The 15,380-nt window shown below is 35.5% G+C and overlaps 1 protein-coding gene across 1 annotated transcript in view; it reads left to right on the plus strand.

Annotated features, from left to right (window-relative positions):
- Window positions 1-221: 221 nt before the first annotated feature.
- Window positions 222-15,380, plus strand: part of LOC140168380 (sodium-driven chloride bicarbonate exchanger-like) — a 48,935-nt gene continuing 33,776 nt past the window's right edge. Inside the window, exons 1-2 of the mRNA XM_072191757.1 lie at window positions 222-543; window positions 13,087-13,263. Coding sequence (XP_072047858.1) covers window positions 444-543; window positions 13,087-13,263 — 277 coding nt within the window. The 5' untranslated portion in view covers window positions 222-443. The remainder of the gene's footprint in view (window positions 544-13,086; window positions 13,264-15,380) is intronic.

The following is a 15,380-nucleotide window of genomic DNA, read 5'->3' on the forward strand; positions in this document are numbered from 1 at the left end:
TACCATTATTCACGGTCTTGGGAGTAAATTCGGTTATTATTTTTGTTTCATGAACGGGATTGATCAAAAGTAATATAAGACGGGTTTTCAGATCATTACGTGCCGCACTTTAGATAAACTTAAGTTAGGCCCTATGAATCTTTTTGGTCTTTGTAAGGATGCAAGTGGGAGTTATGGTGATTTTTCTGGCAACACTACAGTGGATAAATCAGAGCTTTCTTGCTTGATTCATTGTCACTCTTCAAGTTGGTGGCGGTGGTGTAAGTCGGGATTCTCTCTGCCTCTGTGGCCTCTCTTCCCACAAACCGGCCGGCAGAATCTGACAGGTTATACGGAGTTAATACTTTATTTTACCAGGAGATCATTACTAGGTATTACATGTATACCTTCATAATACAATCTGTTTAAATATCAACTGTAGGGACAAAGTTCATTGTTACAACATGGATCCAGAATATCCAACGAAAGGAGTTACGGACGAGGAGGTTGTTGTGGATTCCCATCAGAGCCGATCGGAAAAAGTCGACGACGGCGATATAAGCGGTGAGTTTATTTCTTGAATCAAAATGCGCGCGAAATGTGAAGAAATAATTATGCTAGCTATATAAAGCAGTGGACTATATTAAAGCGAAGATTACCCGGAAAACATGGATACTGTACTTTTTTGTTTTGCTTTTTATTATGATGATGACAAGAATTGCGCATATTGTGGAATTAAAACCATAATGTGTGATTTGCTTCACAGCGACGCCCTCAATTTTACTCGGATTTCTACTTTTTGCATAATCATAATGCCCAGTGGTGTACTAAAATACCATGTAAAAGACCAAGCCTGAAGTGCTTTAATAACAGTAAAACTAAACTTTTTATATTAAAACCGGGTCGACTCGGTTTTATTCAGAGTTCAGCGATCGAATGTTTGCTAACATGTCCGCGGATGTCAGCTTTGTGTAAAATGTTGTGCAGTATTACATGTAATACGATCGGCGAGCGAAGTACACGCATTGTAGGCGCTGGAATGAAATCGCAATTTTCTTCGTTATACTTCATTTGTTTGGCTCAAAATTAAAAGGGGATAATGTGATCAGTGAAAACAAACATTTAAATAGGAATCTATTCTTTATGCAAATCACACATTATTGCTTTAAAGAAATTAATTAGCTGAATTAATTAATTAATTGATTAATTGAGTGTAATAATTGTTACAACGATTATATTACTGTTAAGTTAAAACATTGTATGCAAGTAGCGGGCGAACTGAACAATCAGTTGCTTCCGGTTGTTTAAAATCATCGCGACTGTCATGCAGGAAATACACCATTTTCAGAATCTAATTATGTTTAAGGTTGAATACTTTAACTTATTGGTCTTTGTTTTGACAATTATACAAACAGAACGGTCAACTGCATATCCGTCAATACACGCTTTTTCAATGGGAAATGAACTTTGCTGCTTGGATGATGTCACGATGAGGTTAGCATTTATTCCGTATTGAAAAGCGTGTACTGACGGATATGCAGTCGACCGGCCTCCAAAGGACGATATAAATACTAGTGGGATATAATTATGTTTTCTGGTCCTAGATGGACGTCTGAATCACAATGTGTAGAGAAATGATATCTTGTTATAGCAGACATACTTTTAACAAAAAAAACTTAACAAACAAAAACAAAAGCCTACAAATATTATTAAAACCTAAAAAACTAAAAAAAAAAAAAAAAAAAAAAAAAGCAACAACAACAACCAAGATACGGAAGCTTCAAGTACCACAATTTAATGAAGTTCTTAAGTTCATATTAGGGTAAATTGTACAGGCCTACACTGTAATTCTGTTTAATTAACATGGATAGCATCACTTAAATTACAAGGGCAACATCTACACATAACATACAGCATTAAGCATTTAAATAAAATTCACAATATTGGAAATTTAAATAAAAGATTGTTGAATCAGTAAACAAATCTGGTAGCATTGTATACGTGTTCAAAATACTTGCATTCAATTACCTGACGACAAGATGTTAGATATAGGCTTAAGTAATTATATGTTCTGTTTTTACTGACAAAAAAATGACTTGTTATCATTCTGTGCTCAGAATGATAACATTTTAAGCATTAAAAAGACTGCAACATATCCATTTATATATGCATGCGATGCCAAATTTAAAATGGCCTGGTTTAATTATTCAAATACCTAATGTTTATGACTGTACAGCTTGACGTTAGATTTTGATAACGTTTACATCATATTAAACCGGTTTAAAATGGTCTTAATCATGGCACAAAAATCTTGAAATTTACTTTTCAACATTGTCCTTGTGTTGTTTAAACGGGTCACAAATATATTTTAGATTATATATTTTGAAAGGCAGAGTTCTTTTTGTAATGCTATAAACTTCATTATTAATTCGTATTTTAGAGGATGGCGCTGCACGAAGTGAGTAATGTCTTTTGAATTTGCCGCGTCTTGCCTGTTCATATTTTGTGTATACGCCATACTTCAAAATGTTAATATTATGTGACTAAATTAATTCCTATGATTGATAGAAGCTGCCAGACGAAGCATAAGAAAAGCTCGTCTTTTAAAAAGTCATATGTGATGCGATCAATCAAAAACAGTCGGAACTCGGAAAATTTTGATTTTGAGATATAGCCAAACAAAGGAATTATTACCTTTTGTTTCCTGTTGTTTTGGAAACTCTTTAATTACTCATATCTTTGGAACTGGTTGTTCAATTAAAAGAGGGTTTTCTGCAAAATGCAGCTTTGTAAGTTTTTACTCTCATATAAGAAATTGAAAATTTATTATTTCCGAGTTCCGACTGATTTTGCTTGATCGCATCACATAATAACGACTGCTCACCTTTGTTTCATAACCATGAAGGTATAGGACATTTTTTGTTTTTGCTATAGCCCCCGAATGAAATTTATTTAATTATGTTTGTACTCACTCAGGTAGCATTGTGTGTGAATTTTACATCCGGACTAGAGGCTGTTCTTTTTTTATGGGCATTTTAGTGTCTAAAATGGCCCAAAATGAGGGTTTTTCAATATTGCTGTCCATTTCTAATCGTCACCCCCATAGGCTTTACATGTAAAATAAAAAGGCTCGTAAAAATTTAATAGCCTCTAGTTCGGATGTAAAATTCACACAAAATGCTTTTTGAGTGATTACAAAGATAATTAAATACTTTTCATTCGGGGGCTATGTGGAATTTTTTTTATGTATTCCTTGTACAATGACATTTCACAATAAAATGACCATTGGAAACAAAGGTGTGCTCAATGCAATAGCTGCCCTGTGAACATGTGTCAATTTACACACTGTATATTGTACTCATCTACACATGGCAGCTATTGCACTTACCCACTTCTGGCACTGAGCAGTCGATAAGATTATTGAACTGGTGCTTAAAAATAGAAATGGTCACTTTCAAACATGTTCAATCTCCATTCCCTTCAGTTGGTCCTGGGAGTTGACCAATGCATTAAATTACATTTTCTTCACCTAAGTTTGAGCCCAGACCTCCGAGTTTCTAGACAAGCGCTCTCAACTTATCCAAGCTATATACAAACCTTGCAAATCATATCTCCTTTTATTTTTCTAGGTCAATCGTTATATAAAAGATAAGGAAATTTGTTGTGGGCCTATACTTTCCAGGTATATCATATGGAACCACAAATAAATTAATATATCCTATTTTACTCTACGACGCGTGATTAATTAATTAAATACCGCGAAGTCCCGAGTTTCTTTGGTCACTGGATAGAGTCAGAAAACTTTGAACCTGTTGCACAGTATCTTGAGTAGTATTACACCAATTTCCGGTTTTGATGATTTGGAATGGAATGGTATGGATTTATACACCTACGTGTAAGTTATTTTTGGAATCTTCAGATCCAATCACAGCCCTTCTGTAATCCACAGACCTATATTTTGGAGTCTGGACCCTTTATTATATGCATCTTAAATGTCTCATCGCGGATACCATAAAACCTCGTCTACAAGCATATGGAGTGTTTTTGATGAAAGCTAAATACGAAACAGCCGTAAATATGATAATACAATATATTGGTTTTACAATAATACTTGTTTGTATATGCTTGTATCGGTAAGGTATTTGCTGAAACTCGTGCTCTCTATAATGTTTAATTTTGTCGAAGAATGGCACCTGGATTAATCAAGCTTTCATCAAAAGCACTGTATATGCTTGTAGACGAAGTTTTACGGTATTTCAGGAGAATACTATCATGAATACCAAATCACAAGAAATTTACATGACGGCCATGTTTAAACATGATTACTTTAAAGATGAGATCGTTTCAAAGTGTAAATGCCTAAACATACATTGGAATAATTGGCATGTCACTGCCATATATATACAGCATTTATCTTCTTGCAAGTCCAGTAGGTACTGTGTGAATTATGGCAACTAATAAAATGTCCTTCAGCCTTGTCAATAAACTTAAAGTTCAGTTGGCAAAGTTGACACAAATTTTATTAAATATCATATCCTTTAAAAAAATTTAAAATAAACCTTTTTTGGCCACAAACTTTTCATCTTGGCTTCAATATCGTTAACAATAAACATGATCATTAGTAATCATGGTAACTCCTCTGCCGGCGGAAGTGTTTTAAAAATAGTGGCAAAAGGCCAATTATTTTAAATTCTTGGAACAAAGTCGATGCAAATATGTAAAAAAGCATGATCCGTACGACTCTAAAACAGAATAAATTAAAACTATCTTTATTGTGTGCTTTAAGTCGGAGAATCCTGCATTTGCGCTACCAAAAACCACAAAATCATACAAAATAATATGAGAATTTATTTCCATCAAATAACGATAAAAAATAAAAAATAAAAACAACAACACCAACCAGGATTTATACTTAGGATATGATTTTACTTTTCAAAATTTACTTCGCAGGCCTGGTAGGTTTTCATCATGTCAATACCGTTTTCAATGGGTAGTGATACTGTGCTGGTTCTGCTCTAAATACACGAGAGATAAACACAGCGTCGGTATCAAATGACAACAATGGTCGGACTGTTGAAAATGCATCAGGTCAAAGAGGTCAAAATGTAATAATATATATAACATCTCATTATGCTTGAAATGTTTAATATTTGGAAACTTTCAGTATGTTTTTAATCTACTTTTTTTTATGACCATGTTCAGTTTTAAAACTTGGCTATAGCTATATACCAGCCAACAATCCGCCTGTCTACAATGAAGTCTATTTAAGTAATTAATTGTCAAAATCCTTTACATCCCGATGTGTTAATTTGGTTATCCTGTTAATGATATAACTTCGTGCTTATTTGATTTCTTTCTGACAATTCAAACTGCACAAAATAGCTTCGATCATCATCTTATAAATGACCCACTTCGCGTCACACAACAAACACCACTTACAAACCGCACACACCCCACCCCACACACTGGATTGCCTTTGCTATGTCAACGTCATAGACATTAATTACGTGTTTATCCAGCAAATACAAAATATAGAAAATGTTGTCAGAAAACGTTTAAATGCCAGGTTATTTAAAGGATATATGAAGGTTATAAAACGTTTTCATAACATTCGATCCAAAACGTTTTTTGAAAATTTACTGCAACTTAATATTGTGACATTATTTAAGTGTTGCCGAAATATTTGGCAAAAAATGTTTGCAAACAATATTTTACAATAACATTTTGACAACATTTAAAAAATGTTGTTGTATTGTGTTTTCATACAAAACCTTTTAAAAAGCCTTTATATAACCCGACATTTAATGTTATTGAAACGTTTTTACCAAAACCAAAACCCACTAAAAATATAATTCGTTTAAAACGTTTTAAAAACGTTTTGTATTTGCTTGGGTCCTTTGTTTTGTTGTACAGGCCAGTTAAATAGGTCTACAAAGGAATTTCAGTCTTATTAATGAATTCTCTTCTCCAAACGTGTCACTTTCATATGCTGCCGAATTTTGCACCTTTCTTGGTCCGCGTTCTGACCCCAGCCAGCTTGGGTAGACATATTAACGCTTGCTTTACAAACTCGAAGTAATAATGACTATAATTTTATCGAGAAAGTGAGGGAGTAATGATTTTGGCGCAATCGAATTAAGAAAGTAATTATTGTACCCTAGACGTTAATGACATGTTGCTAGGTGGGAAGTCTGTCACTTTGTCTGCAACTGTTTTATATAAAATATCCGTGGAATTAAGAAATATCCTTCCTCTTAGACGAAGTACAGACTGTCATAATGGTCATAGGCCAAATCCAGATTTATTGGACGTCCTTTGAATGCGCTGAGTATCACAATTCACACACCACAATTTTTTGTAGGACTAGGCTATAGGACAGTTTTTGAGCTATGATTCAGATTCAATAACTATATGCAACTGAAAATGAGACTATTGGGCTATTCCAGTTGAAATCCATATGGAAGACATGTCCTTAATTTTCCACACAGGGAGTGCGATTTTCAAATAGGGTTACCTGAATAGGTTACTCTATTTGAAATATATACTCCCTGTGTTGGAGATTAAGGTCAATGTCTTTCATAGGGGGTGTTTGGATTTCAACTGGAATAGCCTGCTTTCAGAATCAAAGTGGAATGGCTAGGTATAGTTTCAAACAAAATTAAAAAAAGGTTATTTTATACTCGGACAAAACATACTACAAGAAAATTTAAGGGGAAAAGTAGTTTCAGTTGGGCTTGAAGTTTATTTGAACTGAAATTCACTAACCTTTCTATCACCAATTTCAAACATAGATTTGCAACTCCCGAATAAGGTTAGTAAAAGTTCAAACTTAACCAACCGAGTACCCATGCAACAGTTTCCCTGTCGCATGCCCCAGAACTTCCGTAGCCGGAGGAACTTCCTTTTTCTTCATTTCTTAATACAATTTGGGTACCCTTGTATCAAGAAGTTAATACCTGGCAACCCGTGTTGTGTCACGTGGAATCCCGTGATACAGATACAGAAACGGTAGGTATAGGAACGGACTGAAGAAGTTCCAAAAATACTTTTGAAACGTTCAGTTCTTAGTGTTAAATAATTTTAGTAATCATGTTAATTTAATCTTCCGCTCTGCAGATTAAGTTAATGCCAACCATGTGTTTGAGGTCTATGTGCTTTCATCATGCATAGAAAAGTCACAAACTTTTAGGGAAGTTCTAACCACCACCAATATGCTATTTATTTACTAATTTGAATACATAAGTGACAACATTAAGATAATATGGCCATCAGTAGCATAAAATATACAAAAACAAAAAACCCGCATTTTATTGCCTGTTAACCGTGTATGCTGTCGAAATAACAGAAAAAAAGTAGCACAGATTAGAAAGATAGCCATATTTTATTTCCGGAACCGGATAGATTTAAAAATCAGGTTTTCATCAAATAGGCCTATATCTCAAGTGAAATCTCACGATATGAGAATGACCACGTGGCTGATATCCGCTTTCTCAAGTAAAATCACAGTCATTTGTAAATACAAAAGCATGGACAGATACTAGTACGTCTAAATCGGTGTGACTCAAAAGTAGAATACGGTTTATGCAAGTAAACAACATAACACTTACTGCGTTCTTGCGTTGGCGCCAAATGATAAAAATTGATCGTCAGCTTCCCAAAATAGTACATGCATGGTAAATGTACAGCAGATACCGCGTTATGACATGGAAGGGTAGATCAAAAGATGAATAATACTAGCTCTAATGCATGCGCAAAACAAGTTACACCAGGACTAACTTTAAACCTGATCTAACAGCATCAGTCTTTGTTTGCACTTACTTCAATGCACCAATGTGCAAGTATACTCCATCGAAGGTTTCTGCACAGTATTGGAAGATCATGATGATGAACATTAAGGTTATTAGTTATTTTAAACTGTTGTGATTTGGTAGTTTACAGCATCTTATAAATGGTAGTGAGCTTTGTCAAAAACTGCATTGCTCAATTCATAGCGAGCGTGTAGAAGAATTAAAATATCACAGATATACTTTTATAGGTGCTGCGGTTCTTGAGTTACGTTGTAAAGAGGGCTGAAACAACAACTCTTTTGTAAAACGTACATAACTCATTCAACAACAATAAATTAAGCAAGTTTGCAAAGTATACGATTTGTAGAATGAACTTTTGCAAAACATGAAGGTGTTAATTTTCAATAATATATTGATATAGATAATGAAAATCGATTTTTAGGTTGCTTCGACCAACAATACCTCGTCTACCCTTAAGGTACAACAAAGAATTCCGACTTCACCATGCTTGCTTGTCACTTAAGAAGTACACAATAGTGCACATCCGGATTATTTCACTATTCGCGCCGCTGGGTAAATAATTCGGAGGTACACTACTTTACACTCCACGAGTGACAAACAAACATGGTGAATTCGGTACGCTTTGTTGTACCTCATTGTTTAGTTCAGGTCTAAAGTTAAATCTGGTCTTACTTGTTTTGTGCACACAAGCCAAAATTATATTTACCTTAAGGGGGTACTACACCCCTGCCCAATTTTGTGCCTGTTTTTGCATTTTTCTCACAAATTAGAGCGCATTGAAATTTTATTACAGCACACTCAACTGTTGTGGAATTACAGTCAAAAATGAGGGAAAACCAATATTTGATCAAGAAATCAATAACTACTTGCCTTGAGTTGCTGAATTTTCAGTGCAGTCGTTGTAGTCCTTGCCCCTATAATATACATATCATACTTGTCACCAATGCGCTATAAATTTTGAGAAAAATGCAAAAATAGGCACAAAATTGGGCAGGGGTGTAGTACCCCCTTAATAATATATCTAAGAGTCTTGTAAGGTCAAAGTTTATGACATAGAAAGAGTAAAATCTTGGTCCAAATCAAATTCAGGGATTTTCAAATATTTTGCCAAGATTCTTTTTCTTACTAGGTTCGCATAATGGGTGACATCAAATGTTAATGTTAATCAGCCGACGGGTTTCCCCCGTTATTGTTTTACTATTTTGTTATATGCTACCACAATGTTGCAGTTCTTTGAATAAAGTTGATTTGAAGGCTGAATGTACACTTTAAATAAATTTGGTTGTTAGCAACGGTGAAAAATGTGTATAATGCTTCTTGATAGAGTTCAAACGCTACGCAAATCATTTCAACAAAAAGTCAAATCACATATCTATCTTTTCGCTAATCTGGCGCCGTTGTTCTTCATTGGGCTACCTCGTCATCATCACTGATTCATTCAATGTCTTCCCATGATGCTTTGTGTTAATACTGCTCCCAGAATTCATTACAATAATAACGTGTATAAATATATTAATATTCCGTAGTCGCCACTTTCATCATAAAGTCACTGTATGTTGCATCACGGAGATCCTTAGCGTTCAATAGCATTCCGTAGCATTCAATAGCATTCATTAGCATCCTATTTTAGCAATCATAGTTCCATGGTTAATTAGTACCTTAGATATTACAAACTAACTTATAAACAGTATTTATAATTTTAAAAAGGTATCATTGTTTCAAGGCAATGATGATTAATATTATTATGTACAAAAAAAAAAGGAGCACTACCTGGACACATTGGCTAAATTCAAATTTGTTGTAATGCATACCCGGGAATGCATAACAATGGCCATTGATTGGTATTGATTGACAGCTATTGTTGAGTTACCAAGTTTGATTGACAGGCCAATGACAGTATACAACACGTCTAGGCTCTTTATAGGATTAGCATTGTAACATTGTTTTGTGAGTTTGTCGGGGAACTCATTACAAAAACCTAATCAAAGATTTTGAACTGAGCCAGTGTCATATGGTTATCATATTCGACATTCATCATAGTTTGATTGTAGGTCGCGATGCAGTATGGGATACAAAGAATTAATCCTCTGCATCGTAATAGCACTAACTCAACAAATCCGCAAAGGGAATAGGTTTTAGCACCGGATGATGTACACATATGTTAACACATGTAATGGCAAGGTGCGTGAAAGAAAGTTAATCAAAAGATTGACGTTTCAAGATTTTTATATTCATCAGCGCGTCACTGATTCAAAGACCTTTACATGGTTCACACCATTTTTAAATAAAATCATGTTTGCGTACCGTAAAAACTCGATAGTTAGCATATGTGCTTACTATCGAGCGCTTTTAAAACATGCAAACATGAAGAGCCCCATCCACAAAAGTGTAAAGGGTTTTGAGCAAATCATCGATACACATAGTTATATACGAACAAGTAAACCTGCAAATGTGTGTCTCAACCCCATTAGCTCAGTTGGTAAAGCGTCGGACTTTGGTACAATTTCTTGTTTTCATATGCTAATTATCGAGTTTTTACGGCATTTTACCAAATTCATTTAAAATTGATTTTAACGCATGAAGATGCCGACACAGGTAGGAGTAATTATTAAGTGAGTCAAACAAATAAACAAGCAATCAAATCCTCAACAAACAAACAATCAAAGTTCCAGATACGCACCCGTGAAACATCTTCCTCTCCAGAATGTCCAAGAAATGTTTCGGTATTCATTACTCGCGCAATTCTTAGTTTGTTTAGGTAATTAACAGGCCTTATAGATGAGTTGACCTCAATGTTTATCAATAAATGCAAGGGACTGGTATATCGATATGCTTGACTAAACCCCGTGCAACCACTACACTGTTCAATAGCCTTATTGTGATGTGGCGGGAGTTTTAAAAACATGAGCCCTGAACAAAATATGACGCGCACGCATACTGCCAGGCAAAAAATAATGGAAATTGTGATGATGCGTGCGCATACTGTCAGGCATTGACGTCACACATCCAAACATTGTGAAAGAAAAGTGCCATAGTAAAATCAGGTCATAACCCGTATATAATCAGGAATTATCTGACATGACTCAAACATGACAGAAAGTCCTTGTCCTTAACATACATCAGGATCACGTATATATATAGGCCAATATATTAACACATTTACAAGCACTACCATTTCTTCTATAAGTATAGTCTGCTATTATTAGAAACCAGATGAGTCTGATACAAATTCATATTCTTATTACAAACTTAAGCTTACTTCGCTCTCACTTAATGTGTAAAGCCTCCAGCATACAAGCGGTAGGGCGTTTCAACCAATGACAAGCCTTTATTGTGTCCGTTTGTCTGCAATGCGCGTGCGCCACGCCGCTCAGCGGCAAGCGGCAGGGTAGTATGAAACCAGCATAAACCTACAGTAGATGAAGATTGTTACCCAGATCTAGCGCCGTTCGCAAACCGCGACGCCTCTCCAATAGCGAGCCACAGTTGGAAATTATTTAGATCATCATATACAGCCAAGACCCTGTGCTAGAAATCATGTTGCGTTGCTTTGTTTTTCGATTCGATTACGATTTCATTCACCTGTTCCTTGCAAAATCGTTGAATAAATTGTATTTAACCCAGCATACATTGAGTAACTATGCAACAGTTAACTTTGTTGAGTAAACCTTTACTACAAAAGTTACATAGTTACTCAACACTTTTACCAATTATTTTGCTGTGTAAGAGTTGTTTTTTCATCAAAGATTTTTATTTTAGTAGAGTGAATAATAGGAAATATGCATGTTAGCGATGTCAGTTTTAGCAATCCCACCCAATACTCGTGATTTTAATCATCACGAGAGAACTGAATCACATTTTTATAAACGTACTTTTCCTTAAGAGCCGGTAAATCAAAAATAATGTAGCGTACAGTGTATACACCCTATTCCAACACCACTCTTTTTGTATTGATTAAAACAGAATATTATCCTGCAGTTTGGTCAAATGAAACAGCTAAATTAATTCTTTAGTTATTTCTAACTGGCAATGAAAGTTAAATTTTAATTTTTGGTCAATTTCTGAAAATAAGGGCCAAAGCACGTTTGATGTGACAATTAAGTCCAACGACTTGTACAAAGACTAATTTCGAGTTATGCATTCTAATTTTTGAAAAACGGATTTTCTAAATTTTTTTATAACCAATTATTAAAAATTGCATAAAATATTAAAATTATGAGATAACTCTACATTCAAGATTTTGATTGCTTAGACTACTGTCAATTCTATGAATTTCGTGACTACAATTGTAAGAAAACATAGAAAATTGTATGTTTTTAGCCCATTTTCCATCAAATTGCACGAATATTAAAATTTTTACTTTCATTGCCAGTTAGAGGTAAGTAAAGGATTGAAATGTCCTTATATTTAATTTGGCCAAACAAGATAATATTTAATAAATTCCAAAATATTAGTGCTGTATTCATCTGGAATCAGTAGTAGTTATTGAGCATTGGGACTTCAAGTTGGTCAATGTCCTTGACAAGTTGCCAAAGTTTTCTCTAGTTTTATTGGACATTATACTCCTAACAGGCTTTCAATTACCTTATCTAAGATCAATTCATATTAAGATCAACTGTTAAGGCACCAGAAACAAATTAGTTCGATCTTTCGATCGAGCATCGATGCTTGGTCGATCCTTATTATTTATGAAATCAAGTAATTTACTATTGTTAATTGTGATAAAATAGTAATTTCTGCCTGTTGCGATATTGACCAATATAAATTAAGCATTCATTATGATTAATTAATTGATAGTTCATTAATAACAAGCATCGAAGCAGGATCGACGGTCGATGCAAAGATCGAACAAATTTGTTTCTGGTGCCTAAGCATTACTGGTAATGATTATACTCATTCATTCTCGCTAAAGGAGTTAATTATTGTATTGTTTGTGTCCTATGTTTAGGTGACGGAAACAAACCCTGTTCTAGGGGCGGACGGACCTTTCAATTACGGTCGGTCGTGCTTTTTGCTCCTGAAATTTTTGAAATTAGGGTCGGTATTCATTTGTAAAGGAAAAACTTGTTTGCCAATTTTGGTAAAATATGGGTCGGTCGGGCCCGTAGAACAGGGTTTTCTTTTTTCTTCGGTTAACCTATAAATTCAATTTCACTCGTACCCTGTGTCGTCAATAATGGTTATTTTTGTTTACACAATAGTGTTGGTGTTGTTCAGTCAGGTATATATCCAAATTATTATATCTAAATTTAATCGCTACATTAAACACTTATCGTTTCACATTGTTATATTTTTACAGAACATCGCCATGACATGTTCGTCGGAGTGCACTTTCCCGCCAAAGGAGGGCGTCATCGTCTGCATTCAGGGAAAGAAAAAAGGAATTCTGCACCACCACAAGGTCAACAAAACGGTTCAGCAACACCAATCATGAACGGTAGACCTGCATCCCATGCCGCAGGTGAAAGTATCTATGGTAAGGACAATCAGTTTTGCAGCATCTTGCTAGTCGGTGTATCAGAGAAATACAAGTTTATTTCAATAACAAAAATCACCATCAGACGTTTCACAGACATGTGTCGGCATATTTAGGGTCTACGTATATGTATCTATGTTGTGACTGCGTTTTTCTATCTACATGATCCTTGTTGCCAAGCAACCTCTCAATCTAATAAATCTAGGTAGCAGAGTGGGCATGTCGGAATCACGCGAGAGTTTGATGGCAAACCACAAGGGCCAAAACGCGTTGCTTCAACGCTTTGAGTAAAATAAGCAACGCGTTTTGGCCCTTGTGGCTTGCCATAAGAGCAGGCTATCTTCCTGGTTTCCTCTACGGAATTAACATTATTAAACTGGGATGCTATATTCGAGAGGATAGAATAGCGGAGTATCCAAGTGAGAATACCTATATCGGGTGCAGTTACTCAGCTACTTGAACCAACTTGAAGCCAAAACAGATTGCCACCTCTTGTCAGATTGGTCCAGTTAGAGATTCTTAATGGTACTATATATATTTTAAAAATAACTCCCTAGCGGTCACACGATCGTTCGCCCACCCACGCGTCCAATCACAATTTCACTGACTCATTTTCTTATTCAAATTAGATGGGGTATAACCAAGGAAAACAGGATTAGAGAAATGGACGAATTTGGGTCAGCATATATATAGTGTTTAGTAAGGAATTTCCGGACTCAAAAATAGCGTCAAACTCATGCCACATGTGTATCGTCAAATGAATGGGATACTTCAGTTGCTTTCCTTAGTATTTTTGCCATTCTCATCAGATATCAGCTCTTCCCTTAACCATAACCCGCCTGTATACTACAAAATACTACTTGATATATGCGCTGTTCGTGCGTGCATCCCACGTGGTGTGATGACGCAATCGCCCTAAGTGATATATAGGCACGGTTTCGCTGGCCAGCGAAGCGAGGGGTCTCGGGTTCGAATCCCACCCAGAACAAACAACTTCTTTCTTTCTTTTCTCTCTTTATTCTTTCCTTCTTTCCCTTCCCGTCGCCAAAAAGCCCTTAGGGGGTTAGGGTTAAACTCCAGGTCCGTGGCTCACATCTATGCCATTCTCATCAGATTTCAGCTCTTCCCTTAAGCTCCACACACGACTGATCAAGCATACCCATTTTTCCTCACGGTCTTGTTTTGTTATTTGTTTGCTTTAAACATTTCTTTTTTTCTATATAAATAAGCTCATTCTGAACAAAAAAAGTTAAAATTACGTCGTTGGGCAGGAAAAACCTTCATGTATCACTGGCCCCTGAACATGTTTAAAGCAAAACCTCCCATGTAACCTCTTGGCAGTTTTGTTTAAAACATGTTCAAGGGCCACAAGTACATATGAGGTTTTTCCTGCCCAATGACGAATTTGACTGAAGCTGTTTCTACAATCAATACACGTCTAGGAGAGAAAATCTATGATAATTCCTCAAAGCGAATTGTTCTGTTGGAATTGCCGTATGTCTGCTTTCTCGATATATTCGGCATTCGCGGAAGGCCAACCCTATAATATACATTTAAGTCTCCAATTTGTATTAAGATATTTTTGGAGAAAGGAAATCACTTTATTACTTTCCTGGATTGATTTGGGAAGACCATATAAGCTGTATGTGAGATTAACAAAAATAACTTTTAAATCTGCGCGCTCTTTATATAGCGACGATTATGTTGATTAGGATAGGAGTAGCGGAGTTCGTTGCTAAGGTGTAGTGTCTGTGTTTGCAAGAAACTATACGTCACAATGACCTCGTACCAGTGACTCAGTACATTAACCCCATTTGACCTCAAGTTGCGAAGTGTGAGTTTTTGTACAAAACTCATGCAATACATGTACAAACATATTAGGGTTAAATAACTGTGTCGTGATAGATGATCATGTTTGATATCCTATAGTGAGGACGTTGTATATGAAAATTACTAAGGCACCACGTTTATTTTTATCCTACAGCACCAACGCGTAGCAACGGTGCCCGGTTAGGTACCGATGACTTATTTTTTTATCATAATTATAGACCTACCCTGCTGATGTAATACGTTGATTGTATCAAGCATAATAATAAACAGTTGCATAGTGTTTTGGT

This window comes from Amphiura filiformis, chromosome 13 (assembly GCF_039555335.1).
Source record: "Amphiura filiformis chromosome 13, Afil_fr2py, whole genome shotgun sequence".
NCBI classification, from domain to species: Eukaryota; Metazoa; Echinodermata; class Ophiuroidea; order Amphilepidida; family Amphiuridae; genus Amphiura; species Amphiura filiformis.